This window comes from Mauremys mutica, chromosome 16, assembly GCF_020497125.1.
Source record: "Mauremys mutica isolate MM-2020 ecotype Southern chromosome 16, ASM2049712v1, whole genome shotgun sequence".
NCBI classification, from domain to species: domain Eukaryota; kingdom Metazoa; phylum Chordata; order Testudines; family Geoemydidae; genus Mauremys; species Mauremys mutica.
In genome coordinates, this window is record NC_059087.1 from 7212397 (window position 1) to 7233924 (window position 21528).

General features: G+C 40.2%; 2 protein-coding genes across 12 annotated transcripts in view; one reads left to right on the plus strand and one right to left on the minus strand.

Moving 5' to 3' along the window:
- Positions 1–15746, minus strand: part of TMEM120B (transmembrane protein 120B) — a 53770-nt gene extending 38024 nt beyond the window's left edge. The window contains exon 1 of one of the 5 annotated variants that reach the window (XM_044989681.1): positions 15523–15746. The gene's annotated coding sequence lies outside the window, so the exon portion shown is untranslated. The other 4 variants (XM_044989677.1, XM_044989679.1, XM_044989682.1 and 1 more) reach the window with 4 other exon arrangements.
- MORN3 (MORN repeat containing 3) overlaps positions 5238–21528 on the plus strand; it is a 46854-nt gene continuing 30563 nt past the window's right edge. Inside the window, exons 1-2 of one of the 7 annotated variants that reach the window (XM_044989688.1) lie at positions 5238–5367; positions 19635–19790. In XM_044989688.1, coding sequence (XP_044845623.1) covers positions 19646–19790 — 145 coding nt within the window. In that variant the 5' untranslated portion in view covers positions 5238–5367; positions 19635–19645. Of the gene's footprint in view, positions 5368–8611; positions 8659–11826; positions 11931–15867; positions 16014–19220; positions 19440–19634; positions 19791–21528 lie in introns of those variants that run through there. The other 6 variants (XM_044989689.1, XM_044989687.1, XM_044989686.1 and 3 more) reach the window with 6 other exon arrangements.

Consider the following 21528-nt stretch of genomic DNA (forward strand, 5'->3'; position numbering starts at 1 on the left):
GAACCTGCCGTCTTTCATTGCCAGCCCAGCCAGCCAGCCAAGGTCAACTGAGATCTGCTCAAGGACACTTTGCACTTGGAGACTTATTGTTTCTTTTCCAGCATTAGATAGAAAAATGTAATTATTGCATATGATAATGAATAATTCAGTTTTATCTTCTGGAGCATAAGTGTGCATTGGCACTTCACAGATACAAGGTGAGAGATAGTGCAGACTTGTGGAAGCACCAGACTGATACTAGGTCATTCAGCCTGTTCCCCTGCCAGTGTGGGATTATTCCTTTCAGCACACAATATAGTATTTTAATCATTCTGTTATTAAATGTACCAAGCAGTAGGAACTGCATCCCTTGAGAGACTGTACATATTAACAGAGGTGACTATATTTTGCTTAGATTATTCTGTTAATGCACAGATACAGTGGTGATGGGAAGAATTTAAATTCATAATGTTGCACATGGCCCAAACAACTAGCCAATATTTGGACCCTTGCTGTGTTATTTCTGTTAAGAAAAATTGATTATATAAGTCAGGTGTTTCTTTCAGAAATCCAAGCCTGCTTTCTCAGTAAATACTGCCCAAAAAAAGCTCTCATGGCTCCCTCCCAGTGCCACAGTCATACTGCTTCTCTCCTGTTTCCTTGCTTTCTCATTCCTTTCACTCATAGACAGCCATGTCAGTCCTGGAAAGTATGTACAATATTGCATGACCCTATTGTTATCTTCAAGGAATAATGAGGATAAAGGAACCATTTGCTAACTGTATTATTAAATTATTATTAATTATTGCAAGCATTTATAAGATACCCATCACTGTAATATCTAGGCTCACTTTACCTGTCTCAGATTAAAAGTAAAATGATCTCCTAGCATAGGAAGCAAATTCCCCCAGGCTCCCACAGCTCCTCATCTTAAAGGACAGAGATGAGGAGAACATTGACAATAGGCTGAATGCTTGGGGCACTCGAGCTGGCAGTTAGCAGGAAGTCTGTACACAGTGATGAGCCTTGTAGCACTTTTTGAATGTGACTGGGCTTGGGTAAATAAAGCAGGAGAGCTTCTAGCAGAAATTAATTCCCAAGGAGATGGCCTACTACCAAGAATATCCTCCCCCAACTCCCTAAAGCCTCATCTTTGTGACAGCATAGGCATTCTGGACAAACATTCGTGGCATGATTGGTCGTAGCCCATTAAAGTTATTGCAGATGGTGACCAGAACCTAGAATTTCACTTCAAAGTTGACTAGCAGCCAGTGCAAGGTGAGAACCTCTGGTCTTTAACACCCTAGTCCACCTTGTTCAGAAGGCAGGCAACTATATCTTGCACAAGTTGAAGCTTCTGAGTTGCCTACTTGATTAGTCTCAGGTAGAAGGCATTGCTGTATTCTAGTACTAGAAGGGACACTGGCATAGATGACTGCATCAAAAAGGAACAGTCACAATCTTTTGATCAGCCAAAAGAAGGTGATGAGAAGATAAAATTCTTAGTCTCGAAACATAGCCATTGCATATAAATATGCTGTAGATATATGTTTGTTAGATTATCAGATTTATCAAGGGTCATCTGCTAGTGATACTTCAGTCTGTTCCCCTCTCATTTAATCTGTCATTAGTAAAACCCATAATGATGCTGTGGAAAGGAAAGGGCATCTGGGCATTATGTCTATGGAAAGCATATGTTGCAGTTCCCTCCATCCATCCATTTGCTTTCAGATAAATAGGATAGTGTTAACTCCCTGAGAGTTTTTAATCAAACAACATCTTACATTCTCTGAGAGCAGAGCATCCAAACTCTGGATACAGACTCATCTGAGGAAGAGGGAGCAATCAGCGGGCAAACAGATAACAGTGAAGGGAAGGGGAATTTGTCCAAGGATACCAAGGCAAACCCCAAGACCTTATGAATAGTGCCATGGGATCTTTTACATGGTTCAAAAAACCTGCAGTTTATACAGAGTGCTACTCTAGTATGCTATTTTGGACAAATCGTATGATTTTAGAAAAAAATTGTCATATAAGGTTTGACAATCACTTTTTAGCTCACAAGAACACATTAATATTTACATGTATACAGTACATGTTAAAAACATTCTGATTCACCATAAGGATGGAATACTCCCTACTGGCAAAAGTGGAGCACAGGATCAGGTCCAAGAGGTGAATATAGCTGGACCACTTGGTAATAGTGACCATAATATAACTAAATTTAACATCCCTGTGGTAGGGAAAACACCACAGCGGCCTAACACTGTAGCATTTAATTTCAGAAAGGGGAACTACACAAAAATGAGGCGGTTAGTTAAACAGAAATTAAAAGGTACAGCACCAAAAGTAAAATCCCTGCAAACTGCATGGAAACTTTTAAAAGACACCAAAATAGAGGCTCAATTTAAATGTGTACCCCAAATTAAAAAACATTTAAAAGCGCCACCATGGCTAAACAACAAAGTAAAAGAAGCAGTCTGAGGCAAAAAGGCATCCTTTAAAAAGTGGAAGTTAAATCCTAGTAAGGAAAATAGAAAGGAGCATAAACTCTGGCAAATGAAGTATAAAAATATAATTAGGATGACCAAAAAATAATTTGAAGAACAGCCAGCCAAAGACTCAAAAAGTAATAGCAAAAAAATGTTTAAGTACATCAGAAGCAGGAAGCCTGCTAAGCAACCAATGGGACCATTGGACCAGGGCTGGCTTTAGGCTGATTCCCCCAAATCAGGCCCCACGCCTAAGAGGCCCCTGCGCTTAGCCAGAGCGTGGCAAGCCCACGGCCCCGGGCCAGAGCACCGGGCAGAGCGCTGCAAGCCCCGCTGCCCCACAACCCCATCCGGAGCGCAGCAAGCCCCAAGGCCCCATCTACCTCGGCCGGAGCGCAGCAGGTCCCGCTACCCCAGTCAGAGCGCAGCAAGCCCCGCGGCCCTGTTACCCAGGCCAGAACGCTGGCCCGAGCACAGCAAGTCCCGCGGCCCCACTTAGATTTGCCAAGTCAGCATAAAACAGCTTCTTTATTACTCTACTGGTTACTCAGAAGTCCAAACATCACAGTTCCCTTAAAGTGATCTAGTCTCAGGCCTCCATCCAGGTACCCATGTTAAATATGATGAAAAATTCTGTAAATCTTATTTCATCATATAAAAGAAAGGGTTCTACCAATCCCAAAGAATTGGACACATTACCTCTCAGGTTAATGAATGTTTCAGATCTTATCCAAATACACGCTACAGCCAATTCTTATTAACTAAACTAAAATTTATTAAAAAACAAAAGAGAGAGAGTATGGTTAAAAGATCATTATACATACAGACATGAGTTCAATTTGCTAAGGTTCATATTCACAGCAGAGATTGTGAGCTTCGTAGTTGCAAAGAGTTCCTTTAGAATTCAATTCATAGGTCATAGTCCAATGCCCAAATCTCATATTCAGGGTTTACCAGGATAACTGAGACCTCAGTCTTCCCCTGATGAAGTCTAAGCAGATCTGAGATGACAGAATCAGGACCCAAGGATCTTTTATACAATTTCATGTCCTCTTTGACAAGTTGGGATTTCCTCATGGAACAAAAGGTAATTAGGATGATTTTTAAGGAGGTCCATCACCAGTACTTAGCTATACGAATTAACATAAGGCCATTTGCTTTTTCCTCCACCATTCACAGTACATTTCAAAAAGAGATGAACACCGATATATCCCATGTTTACAATTCATTTAAATGCTAGGATCTTCTTTTGACCTCTGAATTATCAGAATACAGCATAGACAGGGACTGTTGATTACATTGTCAACCCTACTCATCCATATGTAAATACACAAAAACACAAACATTATCTCCCCACATGTCTTCTGTGGGTTATTTATTTTTCAGGATGTTTAACCCTTTCTAGCTATGCATCACGGGTGGTTATTACACAACTGTAAACGAGAACTTTTAAAAACTAGCTTGTTATTCACTTAACTATGTGTGCAAAAAGAGAAGGAGCAGGCTCTTAGCATCATTCTTGGATTTCTGCCCTGTGTCATATTTTTGGAGCCCTGTTAAATATTTGTCAGGCTGTTAGCCAGTCTTTTACTAGATCAGGCCTTTAAGGAAAAAACACACAAAAGCAGGAAATTATGCGCTTTCCTCAACTAAGGAAGATGCAGAGAATATAATATTATTTGGGAAGTCACCAGATGGCGCTATTATTTATGATTTTTACATCTTCTGTTACTTCTTTAACATGTGAGCAGATAAGTTAGGTCTTGAAGAAAGACTGAATTGTTGTTATTGTGAGACAGTATTTAGTGGGGAGCTCTTAAAAAGAATAAGAAAGTTTACTCTTGGTCTGAGTCTCTTGTCTGGAAGTAATTCTTGTGTGTAGAAATGCCACCTACAATGATACCCACAAAAATATTTTAAAATATATTTACACTAAAATTTGCCAATTATTAATGAGACATGTATTGTTTCAAAAGACTTGCATGCTCTTAAAGAGATTCATATAAAAGAATTTCACTAAACATGTATGGTTATGTGTGTGATCTGGTTACCTGTGCAGCTATTTTAAATATATTTAATCTTATTCTGACTACAGAAGACTTCAGAAGTATGTGTAATCTCATTCTATCTACTGGAAGATTATGAGAGTTTGGATAATCTCATTATTCTAACCACATCTGTACATATAAAACAAAATAGGGTGGCAGATTAAACTACCAGTGATTTTTATGGTAACAGAGAACTACAGTTACTAATTATGTACTTTCTTACTTAATTTTAGCAGAGAGTTTACAGTTTTATTCCCAAACTAAGAAGATTATATATCTTTATGATTATTTGTTTCTGCAAATTTTAACAGAACCATCACTTGGGGGCCAACATAATCTGATAAAAGCAAAATGGTCTTTATATCACATTATATGTGTCCTTGCAAGACCTTAACTGTTCATTTTTGAGCATTCTACATTTTAAAATTATTATTTTATATTTTTGAGAAAACAACAACATATTCCTTGGGGAATATTCTCATAAGTAATGTTAAATATTTACAATCTCTGGTTCACACTAATTACATTTTTAAACTGGGAATCTCCTTAGTATTTTAAATAGATTTTTCAAAAGTACCTGAGACACTTTGATGTGCAATGTAGGCTTCTAAAAGGGGTGTGTATTGGTCTGAACATCTGTGCGCTTATAAATGTGTTGTTGAATATATAAGTCTGAATCAGAACTTTCCAGTCCATGGTATTCAGGAAGGGGGAGGAGATTAAAAGAAGTTAGAAGGGCAGCTGGGGCCTGACATTTATTACCCTGCAGCTCTCCCATAAAGCTTGCGCCAAACGAAAAGGAGTGGGGTGGGTTCTCAAAGAATAGCTAGTTTCTAAATCTCAGACAGGTATTTGTACATTATCTTTTCTGCCCTGATTAATATTTACCTTAAGATAACAGTGCTTCTAGATTAAAAGTCCCCTGGTGATGAAAATGTACCTCAGAATAAAATTGTTTGTGGCTTAAACTGCTTTCTCCCTCACTAAAATATACTTCAGAAAATTGTTTTTCTTTTTTTCCTTAGCTGACCTGCAGACTGACATATACCTGATCAAAAATATCAAAGTATTGTGGTTCCCCTGCTAACTACCTGACTAAAATTTACCTTAGAATCAAAGTGTTTGTGGCTTAAGTTTCCATCACCCAGCAAACATTTATCTGAGGGAAAATGTCCTCCTTCTCAACCTACTGACTAAGCTTTACTTCAGAATCAATTAGTTATGGGTTTCAGCCCTCCTCTCTAACTGAACTTTACCTCAGAATAAAAATATTTTTTGGTTAAACGTCTCCCTCATTAACATTTACCACCTGAGAAAAAACATGTTTGGCAGTTAAACTGCCAACTGAATTAACATTTACCTGAGAGAAAGTGTTTTGTTGTTTAAATTCTTCCTCTGCCTTGACACAATTTACCTCATAATAAAATTGTTTGGGCTTTCTTGGGGTTTACTTGACAATTACTCATGTCAAACCAGGCCTAGGCTTGAGTGCCCCTTCTCCTCCATTTTTATTTTTAATTTTTGGTAAACTTAGCAAAATGTACCAGTACAGTACAGTTCTGCTCCATGTCCTGGGATAAGTCTTGGGAGTTCAGAGATTCCTGTGTGAATGTATCTCATCCAATAAAGGCATGATTAATAAAGTTCATAGTAACTTCTTTGCTCTCAGGACTCAAGTTACCAGTCAAGTGGCTGAAGCACAGAAGCCATGCTTGTCTTGCAGCAAGGAGCTTACACAGAACCCTTCTACAGCTTCTTCGAAAGCTTCTCTCTCTCACCAACGGAAGTTGGTCCAATAAAAGATATCACCTCACCCGCATTGTCTCTCTCATAGTCAATGTGTCTCTCTTAGGCCTGTATCAGGTACTCTTCAAAGATGAGAAAAGCTGAAATTTCAAGGGCAATTCAGTGGACTTGAAGAAATTTTCAGGAGAAAAATAACCCTTTCATTGCACTGAACATTGGTTGTATTAGGATTTGGCAGTGGTTGAAATGAGACTGTGATTCCAATAGACCACCACAGATATCTGTTAATATGAGGATACATTATGGTAATAGTGGAGAGAGAAGGAAGGGCCCAAAACCCTCTGCAGGGAAGGAATCAAGGAGTAGTCCACTCCACTTTATAGCAGAGAACTGCTGCACAGACTGAAATAAGAGAATGTCTATTGTGGGTTTCTATGAGTCTGAGTATGAGTCTGAACATTTATGTAGTACTGATGCGGTGTTGACAGAATAAATGTGAGTTAGGACGTCTCAATCCACTGCATTTGTTTGGGGGAGGAGGGAAGGGAGGCAGGAGAGGGGACAATAGTTTGGATTGGTGTCACGGAGTCCCCAGGCAATACTCTGGAACTGCTCCCCACAAAGCTAGTCCGGACTTTGGGGAGCTTCCTCTCCTTTGGAGCAGACTATCTTCAGGGCAAGAAGCTCATACGTCTTCACCTCCTGGGTCTCTCCTTGGAGCATTCAGCATCCTCTGCCCCTCCATGAGCTTCCCACAGTGAGTCCGCCCAGGTGGGGTCCTGGGGAAGCCACCGGGTCCTGCACCCCCACTTTGCAGTCAGACGTGACTCTCAGCCAGTAAAACAGAGGTTTATTTGATGACAGGAACACGGTCTAAAACAGAGCTTGTAGGTACAGAGAACCGGACCCCTCGTCCGGGTCCATTCTGGGGCCCAGTGAGGCAGACCCCCACGTCTGCCCTCACTCCTCGTCCCCAGCCAGCTCCCAAACTGAAAACCCCCTCCAGCCCCTCCTTCTCTGCTCAGTTCCTTTCCTGGGCTAGGAGGTCACCTGATCTCTTTGTCTCCAACACCTTCAGTTGGCACCTTTGCAGAGGAGGGGGCACAGGCCATCAGTTGCTAGGAGACAGAGTGTCAGGCATTTAGGTGCACTGGCCCTTTGCTCTGCTAGATACTTAAGAACTGCATAGGGGACACTGAGGCACCAACACCGTATTCAGAGAAAACATTAAGAACATTCCTAGTTCATCACAATTGGCAGGTGGAGTTTGACCTGGGTTTGTATCAATTATTGCTCTGCATATCACCATTAAAACTTCTTGCTCTCCACAGACAGGAGTAGGGTGGGTCCTCAAAAAGCATCCAGTTTCTAAAAGCCAGACAGGTGTTTGTGCATTACATTTTCTGCTCTGATTAACATTTACCTCAGGATAACATCGTTTCTACATTAAAACTCCTTGATGATGAAAATATACCTCAGAATAAAATTGTTTGTGGTTTAAATAACTGTCTCCCTCACTAAAATATACGCCAGAACACTATTTGTGTTGTTTTGTGGAGTTCTTTGCTTAACTGATCTGCTGACTGACACTGATGTGTGAAATTAAAACATTATGTTTCTCTTGCTAACTATCTGACTAAAATTTACCTCAGAGCCAAAGTGTTCATGGCTTAAACTCTCAACCCCCACCAAAAATTTACCTGAGGGGAAAAAGTACCCCACTTCAAACTACTGACTGAATTTTACCTCAGAATAAATTATTATGGGTTTGTGCTCTCCTCTCTGACTGAAGTATACCTTGTAATAAAAGTAGTGCTTGGATAAACTTCCCATTTGTTAACATTTACAAGGGAATAAGTGTTTTGTATCTAAATGCTTCACTGTCCTGACTGTCATCTGCATTAAAAGCAAAGTTTTGTGGGTTTTCGCAACCTATAAAAAACATAGAAAAAACTCATCTATTTAAAGTAAAAGGTATATAATTCTGGCTGCCAGTCAGACAACAGAATTGTTCAGCATTTTTGTGCAAGGTTGTAGCACCTGTCATTCTAGGACATACTATCCTGATTCGAAGGAAAGATAGGAAGAATATGAAGAGGCCAATATGGCTTAATCAGGAGCTCTTTAATGACCTGAAAATCAAAAAGGAATCCTATAAAAAGTGGAAACACGGACAAATTGCTAAAGAGAAGTACAAAAGAATAGCACATGCATGTAGGGACAAAATCAGAAAGGCTAAGTCACAAAACAAGTTACACATAGCAGAGGCTGTAAAAGGCAATATGAAGAGGCTCTATAAATACATTAGGAGAAGGAGAAAGATGAAGGAACATACAGATCCTCTACTTAGTGGTGAAGGAGAGCTAATGACTGATGACATCAAGAAGGCTGAGGTATTTAATGACTATTTTGCTTCAGTCTTTACCAAAAGGATTAATGGTGACCAGATACTCAACACAATTAATATTAACAACAAGGGGGCAGGAATACAAGCCAAAATAGTGAAAGAACAGATTAAAGAATATTTCAATACGTTAGATGTATGCAAATTAGCAGGTCCTGATGAAATTCATCCTTGGGTACTTAAGGAACTAGCTGAACCAATCTCAAAACCATTACCAATTATCTTTGAGAACTCCTGGAGGACAGATAACTCTCCAGAGGACTGGAGAAGGGCAAGCATAGTACCTATCTTTAAAAAGGGGAACAAAGAGGACCCAAGGAATTATAGATCAGTCACCCTAACTTCAATACTTGGAAAGATACTGGAACTAATTATTAAACAATCAGTTTGTAAGCACCTGGAGGATAATAGGGTTATAAGAAATAGCCAGAACAAATCTTGCCAAACCAACCTAATTTCCCTTTTTGACTGGGTTATTGGCCAAGTGAATAGGCAAGAAGCAGTAGACATGATATATCTTGAGTTTAATAAGGTTTTTGACACAGTCCCACATAGCAGTCTCATAAACTAGGGAAATGTGATCTTGATTAAATTATTATAAGGTGGATGCACAACTGATTGAAAAACTGCTCAAAGAGCAACAAAGAGTCCTGTGGCACCTTATAGACTAACAGATGTATTGAACCATAAGCTTTCGTGGGTGAATACCCACTTCGTTAGATGAAAGCTTATGCTCCAATATGTCTGTTAGTCTATAAGATGCCACAGGACTCTTTGTCACTTTTTACAGATCTAGACTAACATGGCCTACCCCTCTGGTGCTCAAAGAGTTACCAATGGTTCACTATCAAACTGGGAGGGGGTTCCTGCAGGGATCAGTCCTGGGTTTGGTACTATTCAATATTTTAATTAATGACTTGAATAATGCAGTGGAGAGTATGCTTATAAAAGTTGCAGATGACACTAAGCTGGCTGGGGATGCAAGCACTTTGGAGGACAGGATTAGAATTCAAAATGACCTTGACAAATAATTGGTCTAAATACAAGAAGATGAAATCAATTAAGACAAGTGCAAAGTACTTCACTTAGGAAGGAAAAAATCAAATGTATACCTACAAAATGATAAATAACTGGCATGGGGATAGTACTGCTGAAAAGGATGCTGGATGATAGTGGATCACTAATTGAAAATGAGTCAACAATATGATGCAGTTGCTAAAAAGGCTGATGGAATGGAAGGAGATATGATTTGCAGTGGTTCTTAGTTCTTCTCTGAGTTTGTTCCACAATCTGGGATCACTCCCTAAGAAAGACTGTTTCTTGCACAGAGTAATCTTTATCCTTTTAGTAGAAAGTTCCATGCGGCCACGGGGAGCAGAATTTGTCAACCGTAACCTTCAGCCTTTCAAAATATAGCTCCTGGTGGATCTGTGTTGTTCCCCACACTAGTAGCATTTGCGCATTTAATGGCAAATGGAGAAAAATTATTTAACCACCATTGTAAGCTCACCAGGGCAGCTTTTTTACGTCTGCCTCAATCAGTGACTGGGGTGGAATCAGCAGCCCACTGTATCTGAGACAGCATTACAGGCCTAGATGGTGTCATCCATTTAAGTCATAAATCATTGTCAAGTGTGTCCAAGGGCATGGAGCAGTCTTCAGTACCCTCATTTGGAATTCTTCACCATATTGTAACCACAACACTCCCCATGTGTGTCATGGGAAATGTTGACTAGATAACTGAATAGGAATGGATAACACTGTGGTATGGATATTTCTTGCACATGACAGATGCAACAGTAGCAAAAAGTGCTTTTCCATTTATGTGTTATTTGTGGTGTTTTTCATCCTTAGATTCTGCCTCATCCTCTCCTATTCTATCTGAGATGACTTCCCTATACAAATCCCTATCTCACTGCTGTTCGTCCTTTTCAGACTGCAGGCCAAACAAACTATTTTACAATGTTCAAAGAGCCACAAACAACACTCCACTCAGCTCACAAGTTCATATCAGCTATTAGCTCAGAAATAAGCACACCCATGAATTTGAGAGTCACTTTTTTATCCAGTTTGGGCCTTTTTGGTCTGTCCTCATTTAACAGGAAATCAGCAGACAAAAAGTCCCCCCCTCCATGCAAAGCTTCAAAGGCTGAGTTCTTGCTTACCTGGAAGAGTTTATATTTGCATACACCTCCCCGTAGAGAGATCCACTTAACTTTAAAAAGATCATGTTGTTTCGGATAGTCCTTTGAAGCTTATAACGCTTCCCAGGGTTTTACATTAGTCAGGTCTCTTCCTTAGAGGCCTTACATAAAATTCCACTATGATACATAAATATTTGCATTTTAACACAATGAACTAAAATACTTAAATTTAATTCAGTCAAATTTAACTTGATTTAGTGAAGTTTGTCCAGAATATTGCAGGAAATTGCCATCTCTGTCACAATTATATTATTATTTTTATTACAATTGCATCTAGGGACCCCGACTGAAACTGATGCCCCATTGTGCTGGGCACTATTCAAACACAGTGAGCCAATATGTTCTCCTTCCTGAGTTTCCCCCTTCCAAGCAGTGGGCACCTTTCCTGTTCTGTGAGGTTCCCCTCCTTTTAACATTCCCAATCTGCAGGATCTCTGCTTCTCCTCCCATCTGGGAACTCCTTCTGAGGGAGCTTATGCTGTAGGGCTGCCTGCCTGCCTGCCTGTCTGCCTTTGAATTCACCAAGGAAAGCAGTGTAGAGCAGCCAGGGGGGAGGCACTCTTTGCGGGTTGTGAAAGGCTTTGGTTTGGGGACTGTTTGGAATGAAAGACATTATGAGTGTGAAATAGTCTGATAGCGTCTACCCACTCAAGCCACCTGTTTTCCTTTATTCCTAAGGATCAGGAAAAATATATAGTGTCATCTTTAGTAGTAAGATTTCTGATTTATACAGTACAGGGATCAAGTATAAATGGAAATACACTGATATCCCAACACAGGCTGGATGCTAAGTTTTTACTTTGAAAAAGGCTTTACCTTAGACAGTTACAATAATGGCTGTAATCAGATGCATTTGACTCCCAACCTGGCACGAACTGCATCCAAGTACCCTTTAAACCTGGAATATGGGTTTGTCTGTTGTGAAGAGTCTGCTAGAGTTGCTATGGTTACCCCAGCAGGGGTGGGAAGTTGTGTGCACAGGCTGTACATAGCTCACGCTGCTAGCACTACATTTCACCAGAGCTCCCCAGATTGCCTGTGCAGCAAAACCAAAGAGGTTAGTCTACTCTTATTTGCTGTTAAAAGAGGGGAGATAGAAATGACTTTATGTTAGGAACAGAGAGATTCGTTGTTACCGGCTATTCTCCTTTAATTGCTTTGGCACAGCAGGAAAATAAAGGGTTAACAATAAAAAGGTTTCTAATCATTAGCATAGAGGGCTTTTCCATGTCCGTCTGTGCTCGCCCTCCTCCTGCTTTGCTGCTCTCAGAACTAGAACTGGACAACGGGCAGCAGAATTTGTCAGGAGAAAGGTTGAGGAATCTTTTGGCATCAGGTTGGGGAATGGTTGATTCCTCCTAGCCCCTGTGGGAAGCTGCTGGTGCTAGCTCAGGACTCACTACAGAAATCTCTGCTACAGCAGCTACATACAAACTGAGCTGAGCTGTCGAGAGATCATTGGCCGCCAGGGAGAAGTTAGCACATAAAGAAGCAGGATTTCCCCCTACTGTTAACCTCATCTCAGAAAACGAGCTCCCCAATGTAGACTCTGGAGAGAATAGTCACAGATTTCTATACAGGGTTAGAGGTTATACTGGTAAGAAGGGAGGGGAGAACAGAAAAGCACCTGGTTGCTGCTGAGGATTCAGTTGCTGCAGCTACCCAGTGGAGCACTAGGGCACCTCTGAGTGCTGCCCTCTATTAAATTACTATCTGGCAGCCCAGAACCACTGCTCATTAGAGCAGAGCTGCAGGGATCAGAATGAAGGCACAACTACACCTTTACCCTGATATAACGTGACCCGATATAACATGAATTTGGATATAATCAGTGATGAGCTGCCAAAATTTTAACAACCGGTTCCCTATAAAAAGTTCTGATTTAAGGGGGGGGGAGCGGGGGAGGGGCCGGGGCAGGCGGAGACATACTCGTGGGGCCAGGGGCCCCTGCAGGGCCTGGGGCAAATTGCCCCACTTGCCCCCCCAGCAGCCCTAGAGCTTGCAGCCCCCTCCCCCCTTACCTTGCTGGCAGCTCAAAGCAACTCCAGAGCTCAGCTGAGCTGCCCAGCTGATGCCGGCGGCTGGCCACGCTGCAGCTGGGGGGAAGCGGGGGAAGGGCCGGGGGAGCCTCAGCCTCCCCAGCTGGGAATCCTGGGAGCAACAGGATGGTCCGGCCCGCGGACCAGAGTTCTTTGCCCACCCCCTGGCCCTTTAACAACCGGTTCTCCATGGAGGTCTAATTTTAGCAACCGGTTCTTGGGAACCTGTGGGAACCTGCTCCAGCTCACCACTGGATATAATGCAGTAAAGCAGTGCTCCGGGGGCGGGGCTGCGCGCTCTGGTGGATCAAAGCAAGTTTGATATAATGCGGTTTCACCTATAACGCAGTAAGATTTTTTGATTCCCGAGGACAGCGTTATATCGGGGTGAGATGTATTATCTCTCAGCATCCTAAACACTAAGGCCAGAATTCTCAGAAGAGCTCAGCACATGGGGCACATGCTGGGTGCCCAGCTTTGAAAATCTGGCCCTAAAATGTCACCTCCTTGCATATCCTAAACTTCCACTGACTTCAGCTGGAGATTTCAGGCTGCAAAGGAATGTAAGACTGGGCCCCTAGAGGATGGTGGAGACCTCCAAAGTGTGTAACAAAGAGACAACTATCACCCCAAGTACTAAGCAAGTAGGAAATCCAAAGTTATCCCAGGCATCATACACGGCATCCAAACAACAAGAATTATAACTTAACTATCCTGACTAATAATAAAACTTCATTAATTAAAACTTTATTTTTAAAAACAGATGAGAAACACTCAGAAACCAGGTGTTTCTTAACATTAGACCTAACTTGAGTCATCTTAATTAAAACTCAATTAAAATAAATCTTTAAAATATGGTATGCTATTGTCTCAATGTTTACATTTAAATCTCAACACAAATTTTCTTGAAGGGTCTTCTCAGACTTTAAAGTAGTTCACAGTGTTAACCACATCCACCAATAAAATTTATTCTCACCTGCTTCAGATATTCTACTATGCACATGACAGTGAACAGAAATATATACTTTATCTCTGTGTTAAAGGGTAGCTAAACAAAGATGTAAAGTACAGTGCACTTTAATTTATACTCCTTCTACAGTCTGGCATAGTTTCCAAACTGTTCTCTAGAACACTCAATTGTCAGGCTACAAAAGTTGTTTACAATGAAGTAGCTCAAGTCCTCCTCCTGATTTAAACCTTTGAAAGGAGGTTAAAAGAAAATCTAGGACCCGTATGGAGCCACATGAATTAAATAGCATGTCATTAGAGACTTGAAAAAACGTGATATATGAACATAAGGTAACATCTGCAGCAAATATACAAACCTGTGTAAGACATTCATTTTGATAACATACCATAAAGCAAATAATTTTAGTGGGAGCAACAGCCTCTAATGGTCACAAGTGAGAACTGCACCAAACAACATTTTTGTGAGAGGGTGAAACCTATGTATATTATGGCTATTAGTTTTATATTTCCTAACCTTTTTGTTTAAACTTGCATCCTCAACACTGCATTTTTATAACACAAAAGCCTATGGTAATGCAACATTAAGATGGCAAATTTGGAGGAAATGCAAAAGATAATTTTCTCATATATAGCTGTTAGGTCACCTGCATTGCACATGCTGTATTTTAAGAGAGACATTTAACAGACTAATTAGTAATATGTAAATTGTCAGTGAATTAAAGTTCACATGAAAATCTTATCTTTAACATTTCTGTTTTTTATTTAAAATTGTAACCTCAGAACTATATAAAAATAAGCAGTTGTATTTAAATATACTTGTGCTGTTTGTTCTGAGGAAAAGGAAAACAGTAGCTGAAATCCTAGAGTTTTATGTTCTTGGAGTTTAGTGAGGGAAAGATTCTTATCGTGTTTCCTTTGTGTGCATGATTTTCCTTCTCTCCAATGAGTGGATATGTTTTGCCTCACAGAGCACTGTGGATGTGTTTAGCAGTTAAGAGTCTAATCTGGCAGTGCCTGAAGGAACAGTAATATGCACTTGGTTAATCTCTCTGTGCCTCAGTTCCCCATTTGCAAAGTAGGGACAACAATACTTCCTTATCTGACAGGGGCATTTTGGGGATAAATTCTTTGGTGTTTGTGAGGTGTTTGGGTATTACAGTGAGCAGTCAAATAGACAGCTGTAATTTAACTTGCTGAACTGCTCTTTCAGTGAAGTGAGCCCAGACACTGGTAATACAGAAGGAGTCTGTGTTAGGGCTGGTCTACAGTAAAAAGCTAGGTCGACCCAGCTACATTGCTCACGGGTGGAATCCATTAACACCCCTGAGCAATGTAGTTAAGCTGACCTAACCCCCAGTGTAGACAATGCTAGGGCCAGAAGAATTCTTCCATTGATCTAGCTACTGCCTCTTGGGAAGGCGGATTACCTACACAAATGGGAGAACCCTTCCCATCAGCGTAGGGAGCATCTACACTGAAGTACTGCAGGGATGCCACTGTAGCATTTCAAGTGTAGACAAGTCCTACCTTAGACACTTCCCCCCCTTTTTCTCCATATGTTTTGGCATATAAATCAACAGACATTCTGCCAACCATTACCCCACCTTCTTCTCCCATGCACTAAGCCTCAGCACAGCTCACAGGTAAAGGCTCCTTTGCATGCCTCACACACGTAGGGTCTGCTGCTGCACAGCACTGTTATGCTGGCTTCCACAGGTTTCTGTCATGATGCCTTTGCTATTATTCCATTTAGCTCCTATATTCGATGCAGAAACAGGGTAACATTCTGGGCTAGATTCATCTTGTGATAACTTTAAATATTCACAATACAGTAAAGGAAAACTGAGTAAGCCTATAAACATACATCTCAGGGTTTTGATGAAATCACAACCCGATTTAGCTTCTTTTACATAGTTACCATGATGTCATCAGAACCCAATTATGTCTGTGCATAACAACCTAGACCATAGTTACCTGTGTAGTAAGTGTGGTTAAAGAGACACTGTTAAGGCTGAGTGTGGACTGGGTACTGAAATATACAGGAATCCTGCTCCCTGAAGTGTCTAAGAGAGGGATATCTTTGTATATTTCACTACTCGGCCTATTCACACAGACAGAATAGAAGGGCTGAGGTAGGGATTTGTTATTATTATTTATTTGTATTATAGTAGCACCTAGAGGCCTTGACCAGGTTGGGGCTCCATTGTGCTAGGCACTGTACAAATGCATAGTAAATTATAGTTACTGTCCCAAAGAGCCTACAGCTTGGAAACAAGATGTTAAAAGGTGGGTGGGACAAGCAAGCAGGGTGGAGGAAGACAAGGCAACAATAATACGGTGTCTGAGGATAGACTTGGGTGCACAATTCAGAGGTATTAAGCCAATACCAGCGGCATCAATCACAGTAATCACAATTTTCCCACTTGCTTAGTCACTGTCAAATAGCTGGTTTTGTACAGGCTTCACAGAAGTGGTGACTTTTAAGTAGGGATTTGAAGGATGATAATGTAATAACCGAACATTTTAACAAGGAGATTTTCTCAATATGTAAGGGGCAGCATGGGAGGAAATACATAGATACTTGTTCATTAAGTGAACAAATGGGCATTTGAGACTGGCTTTGTTGGAGCAAAGGTGGGGTCAATGTCATGTTAAGATAATACGACGGATCACAAAGGAGCAGCTAAATTGTGAAGGGTTTTGGCAGTTAAGACAAGAAGACTGTGCTTGATGAGGTGGAGTGGAGGGACTTACATTAGGAAATGTGTAGATAATAGATTTTATTATGCAATGTAGAAAATCTGCTTTTATCCTTCTATTTCCTTGCTCCAAAGTGTTTGTGTTTAGTCCAATCCAGCATCTCTGTCTCCTTTCCATAGACTTTCTATCAACATTCATTGTTATTGGTTACTGTAACATTTTATGAACTTTCACTTACTTTCCAACAATGGAGCTCACAGTCAGGGTAGGCTTGCTAGACTCCAATTATTACAACACTGGCAACAGAACCATTTGTTTTACCTTACAATAAATCCAACTGCTCAGAGATCTCCAAAGGCAAGGAAAAACAATTAAATACATCACCACAAATAGCAAAGTCTGCTGTCTTTTTGTGAGGAACAATCGACATCAAACACAAAGGTCCTTTTAAAAATTCAATCCCCCAAAATGGCTTTTGAATCAGCCAAGTCCACTGTTTTTTCTTAGCCAATTATTGAAAGAGAAATATAAACAGCTAACTCAACTTTCTTTTTTTTAAAGTATAACTTCTAGCTTTCCCCTCTTCACTCAGAAATAGCCTAAACACCTCTCTCTTTCCTTCCACCATGGGATCCTCACTTTTACTCTTAATTGGGTATTTTTGGCAGTGGTGCTGGAACTAGGAGTACTGCTGCACCCCGTCTTGAAGTAGCAATAACAAACACCAAATACGTGGTTTCCAATATCAGCATCCCCACTATAAAAATTGTTCCAGCAGCCTTGATCTTCGGTATTTTCCACTGTCAGAACTCTATTTTTCCCTTCACCTGTTGCCTCATGGCTTATGGACGTCTGCAAGGGCAGATGGCCAGACCTCCTGCTTTACTGAGAGCAGTGATTGGAAAGTGCCAGAAGGGAGAACTTAAAAAAAACCCACCCAAACTATTATTTAATCCAAACTGATTGGGGCAGAAGAGGGAACTCAAGGGGCAAAAACCATGAACATTTTGTCCAAAGCACAATTGTCTTTTAGTTTTGCAGCCTCTCATGTTATATACTTTTATTTGATATCATCTTTAACTATTTCTCAGCATTTCTGGTTTTGAATAAGCAGGACTGTATTAAACAATGAACAGTTGGGCAAGATAGCAGTCGGCTCAAATTGGCTGACTGGTTGACCTGTCCATCATTCCATACTGATGATTTGTGAACTGACTGTCTATGAATTAATGCAGTATCCCCTTTTCCAATCTGATTCTTTAATTCTAAGAATCATCTAAACAAACAGTTTCTGTCCAGCTTTCCTGATCATCAAACTGAACTGTTTATAGCTCATCAGAGTTATTGTTTTCCAAATAAACTGATGTGCACTTTCACTTTTGGGTAAATTCTCCTTAACTTACTCTTAATACAAGCTGAGTGTCTCACATAGTCATGTGATTCTAGCAGGTGTGGCTTGAAGAAAAAAATATTGAGACGCTCATGATATACTCACGACAGCTGGCAAAACTGCCTTTGATTCCTATAACAAATGTCTTCACACTTATTTTTGTCTTTTAGATTATTGAAAATTATTGACTTGTTTTTTATGTCCCAAAATAGGACATTTTCTATATCTTCTGTATTTATAAATAAAGAATAATTGCACCAGCTATTAACTTATTACATATTTTGATTTATAAGTATCTATCTCAGTGCCATCCACCCTTCTCAGCATGCAGCACAAACAATTTTTTAAAAGGTCAAGGGACCACAATCAATACTCTACTCAGCTCAGGCAAAGAGATTGGAAACAACCTGCAAATCCCCTGCTGGATTGATGGCAGCTGCTCAGAGCATTCCACACTCAGTAGAACTTTTGCTGGGGCTGCAGGGGAGGAGATGGAGGCAATTGGGGAAGGAGTATCCTGTCTTCCTCCCAGAAGTGATGGGGCTGATTCAAACACTTCAGATTAATAATTGCAGATTTCTGTGTGATTATTCAGTGAATTTCTGTGTCCTGCACAAGAGGCAAATCACAGAAGAAGACCTCCTTTGTGCCCTCTTACCCCAATTCTGGATTGCTGGGATCAGGGGACAGCATGGCCCTTGTGTAAATAGGAGCAGTCTTAGGGGTTGCTCTAACTTATGTCAACCCTGCTTTCATAGTGCAAAGTGTTGCATCATTCCCCCTTCCTTCCCTACACTCTGAGCTGCAAGAGAGCTGTGCAGGGACACAGGCTGCTCCTGCCAAAAGAACTCTCACCAAGACTGCTGTAGCTCATTTATGTCCCCTGCATGCTATTAGACCATCTTAAAGGGACTGGAATGGGAGCTGTGACCTGTCCCACAAACTTCTAGCAAAAAATTTTGCTTGAGTTTCTATCACTTTCAACAAGTAGTGTTCCTATGCCATTATATCTATTTTTAACAGCACAGACACAGCAAATTAGTTGTATCAGATCCTCAGGTAGAGTAAAATGTCACAGCTCCATTGACTTCAACTGAGCTATGATGATTTACACAATTTGAGGATATAGACCATTGTCTGTTCAGCTATCTTTAGTATTTTACATGCTGTATTTAAATAATTGCCCCCCCCCCCCAATAAAGCAATGATTGCAGTGGTTCCTTAGAAAATTTGGTTGATAGGATTTCTACCTCATTTCTTCAGTTTTTTTGTCCTTTAGAAGAATCCCTTGTTTGGATTAAATGTGGTGAATGAGATTGACATTTGCAATACTTGCTGAAGACTTCCTGCATGCAGAAAGAGAATATTGCACATTGAAAATGTGTCCTATTTCAACCTATATTATTAATGGTCTCTAATACTTTACACTATAATCCTTTATTTTCAGTTGCTACTATTTTATGCTTAGGTATTTTTTAAGTTTCTTATTTCTGTTTGTTTTGCCTTTAGTTTAGTTTACCTTTTAAAAAGACAGATGTTAAAGTCATGCTACTGAAAGATTTGCATCATAAAATGCAGCATATAGATGGAATGTTCTTCCTGTACCCACCTTGGTAATGTCTCTCTAGTTGGATTTCTGACAACTTTGTGTTTTAATTTCCAGCTAAGAACAATATGCCCATTGTGAAATATCCTAGGACCGTAGAGCCTCTCTGGAATGAATGGGACAGGAAGGCACAGAAATGTGGATTAAGACATACAATTTATGCTGTCAATAGGGATCACTATACTGGAGAATGGTTGGACAATTTGAAGCATGGTAAGAATATTGCTTACTAGAAGGTGCATTATACATTTATATGTTCTTTATATGTTCTAAGGGGCAGAGACTTGTGATTAGTTTTATCTGTTTCTAGAGCACAATCTCTGTATATATGGTGATATATATAGATATATATATAAAAAATAAATTTAATGCAGATTTCTAAAATTTTGCTCAAACACATTTTCATGTTAAATACAAATATGAATGTTCTGGTTTGAATAATTGCACATCAAATAAATGTTCCTGTGCACATTCATAGCTAAACATTACTTTGAAAATACAGACTATTGCTTTAGTCAGTTATATGCACTCCAAACAACCTTGTATGTATAATAAGAGTACATGATGAGGTGTGGGATAACATTTTTATTGGCATAAATTTCAGTACATTGTGTATTCTGTATATACCACCTAGATTACAGAAGAAGTAGTTAAAAATATTTGAGAACATTTTCAGAAACATTATTGATACTGGGTGTAATTTTAAAAAGTTCCTAAGTCACTTAGGAACCAGAATCCCATTCACAGTTAATGGCACTTATGCTCCCAAGTCATTTAGGTGCTTCTGAAATGTCCACTGTGTGTGTGTGTATCTACTACTTCACATTCTCTTTCCTTGTTTATCACAGAAAACAAAGTGAAAATATCCACTATTTTTATTGATATTATTTTTAAAAGCACGTATATGTAGCTAGAAGCTGCTGTTGAGAACAAAATATTAAAAAATCATCTTTAATGTGGATGATCTAGTTTTCTTAGATGCCTTTTAGGTGTGGTGAATGGTTGGGGAGTAGTCATTAGTTTAAGGTGAAGTTAAGATCAAAAGGACAAATCACTAATTTAAGAATAGAAATTTTTATAAGAAGAATACAGTTAGTAAAAAATAGATTAAACCCCCCAAACATTCAAAGTTAAGCATTAAAAGTATTTGAATTCACTGGTAAGGTACCCTTACTTACCAACGGATTTTGAGGCCAATATTACTTTGTCTGGTGATTTTGGTGGTGCAGTGGCAAAATAAAGTTTATAATGAAAGCTCATGTACAGTCTTAAATATACAGTGACCCTTTGCTCAAAAAATACAAAACAATCCAGAGATTTTGGACACAGGAATAAATGAGGTCCTAACAATCTAATTCATTGATTTAATACCAGGTCAAGCTCGTGCCCCTGAGAAGGGACAGAGCAAACTCCTTTGTCTTTGTTGGACCCAGGCTGGCAGGGAGATCAGGCAGTGCAAAAACACAGGCTGTCAACCCTGACCTCCAGTGGTTCCCCCAGGTGAGGGAGAATTGTTCACTAGTCACAAGCTTATCCTCATCATTCTCACCCCTGCCAGACTGTGGTGCTCAGGACCTGAACTTGTATCCCTTAAGGCGTGTGATACTTCCATACCGCTGCACTGACCAGGGCTGGGGTTTGAGGCTTATGCAGATAGAGGAATAAATTATAAATGTGTATTAGTAGCGAGTCATATGCTTCATAGCTTGTGTATGGCAAGCCCGTTGCACACACCAGAGGCTCTTTGCATTCCTCCATTCCATCTACAAGCTCATTGTGTGCCACCCTCCCATTCCCCTCATTGTCAAGGGACTCCCTTCAGTCACCCTTCTGCCAGGAGTTCTGTGTGCCTCATCCACCACACATCCCATGCCAAAGTCTCCCATTCTCTACTCCATGCCAGCAGTTCTGTGTGCACCCCCATTCCTTCCCCTTAAGTCCTCCATGGCTC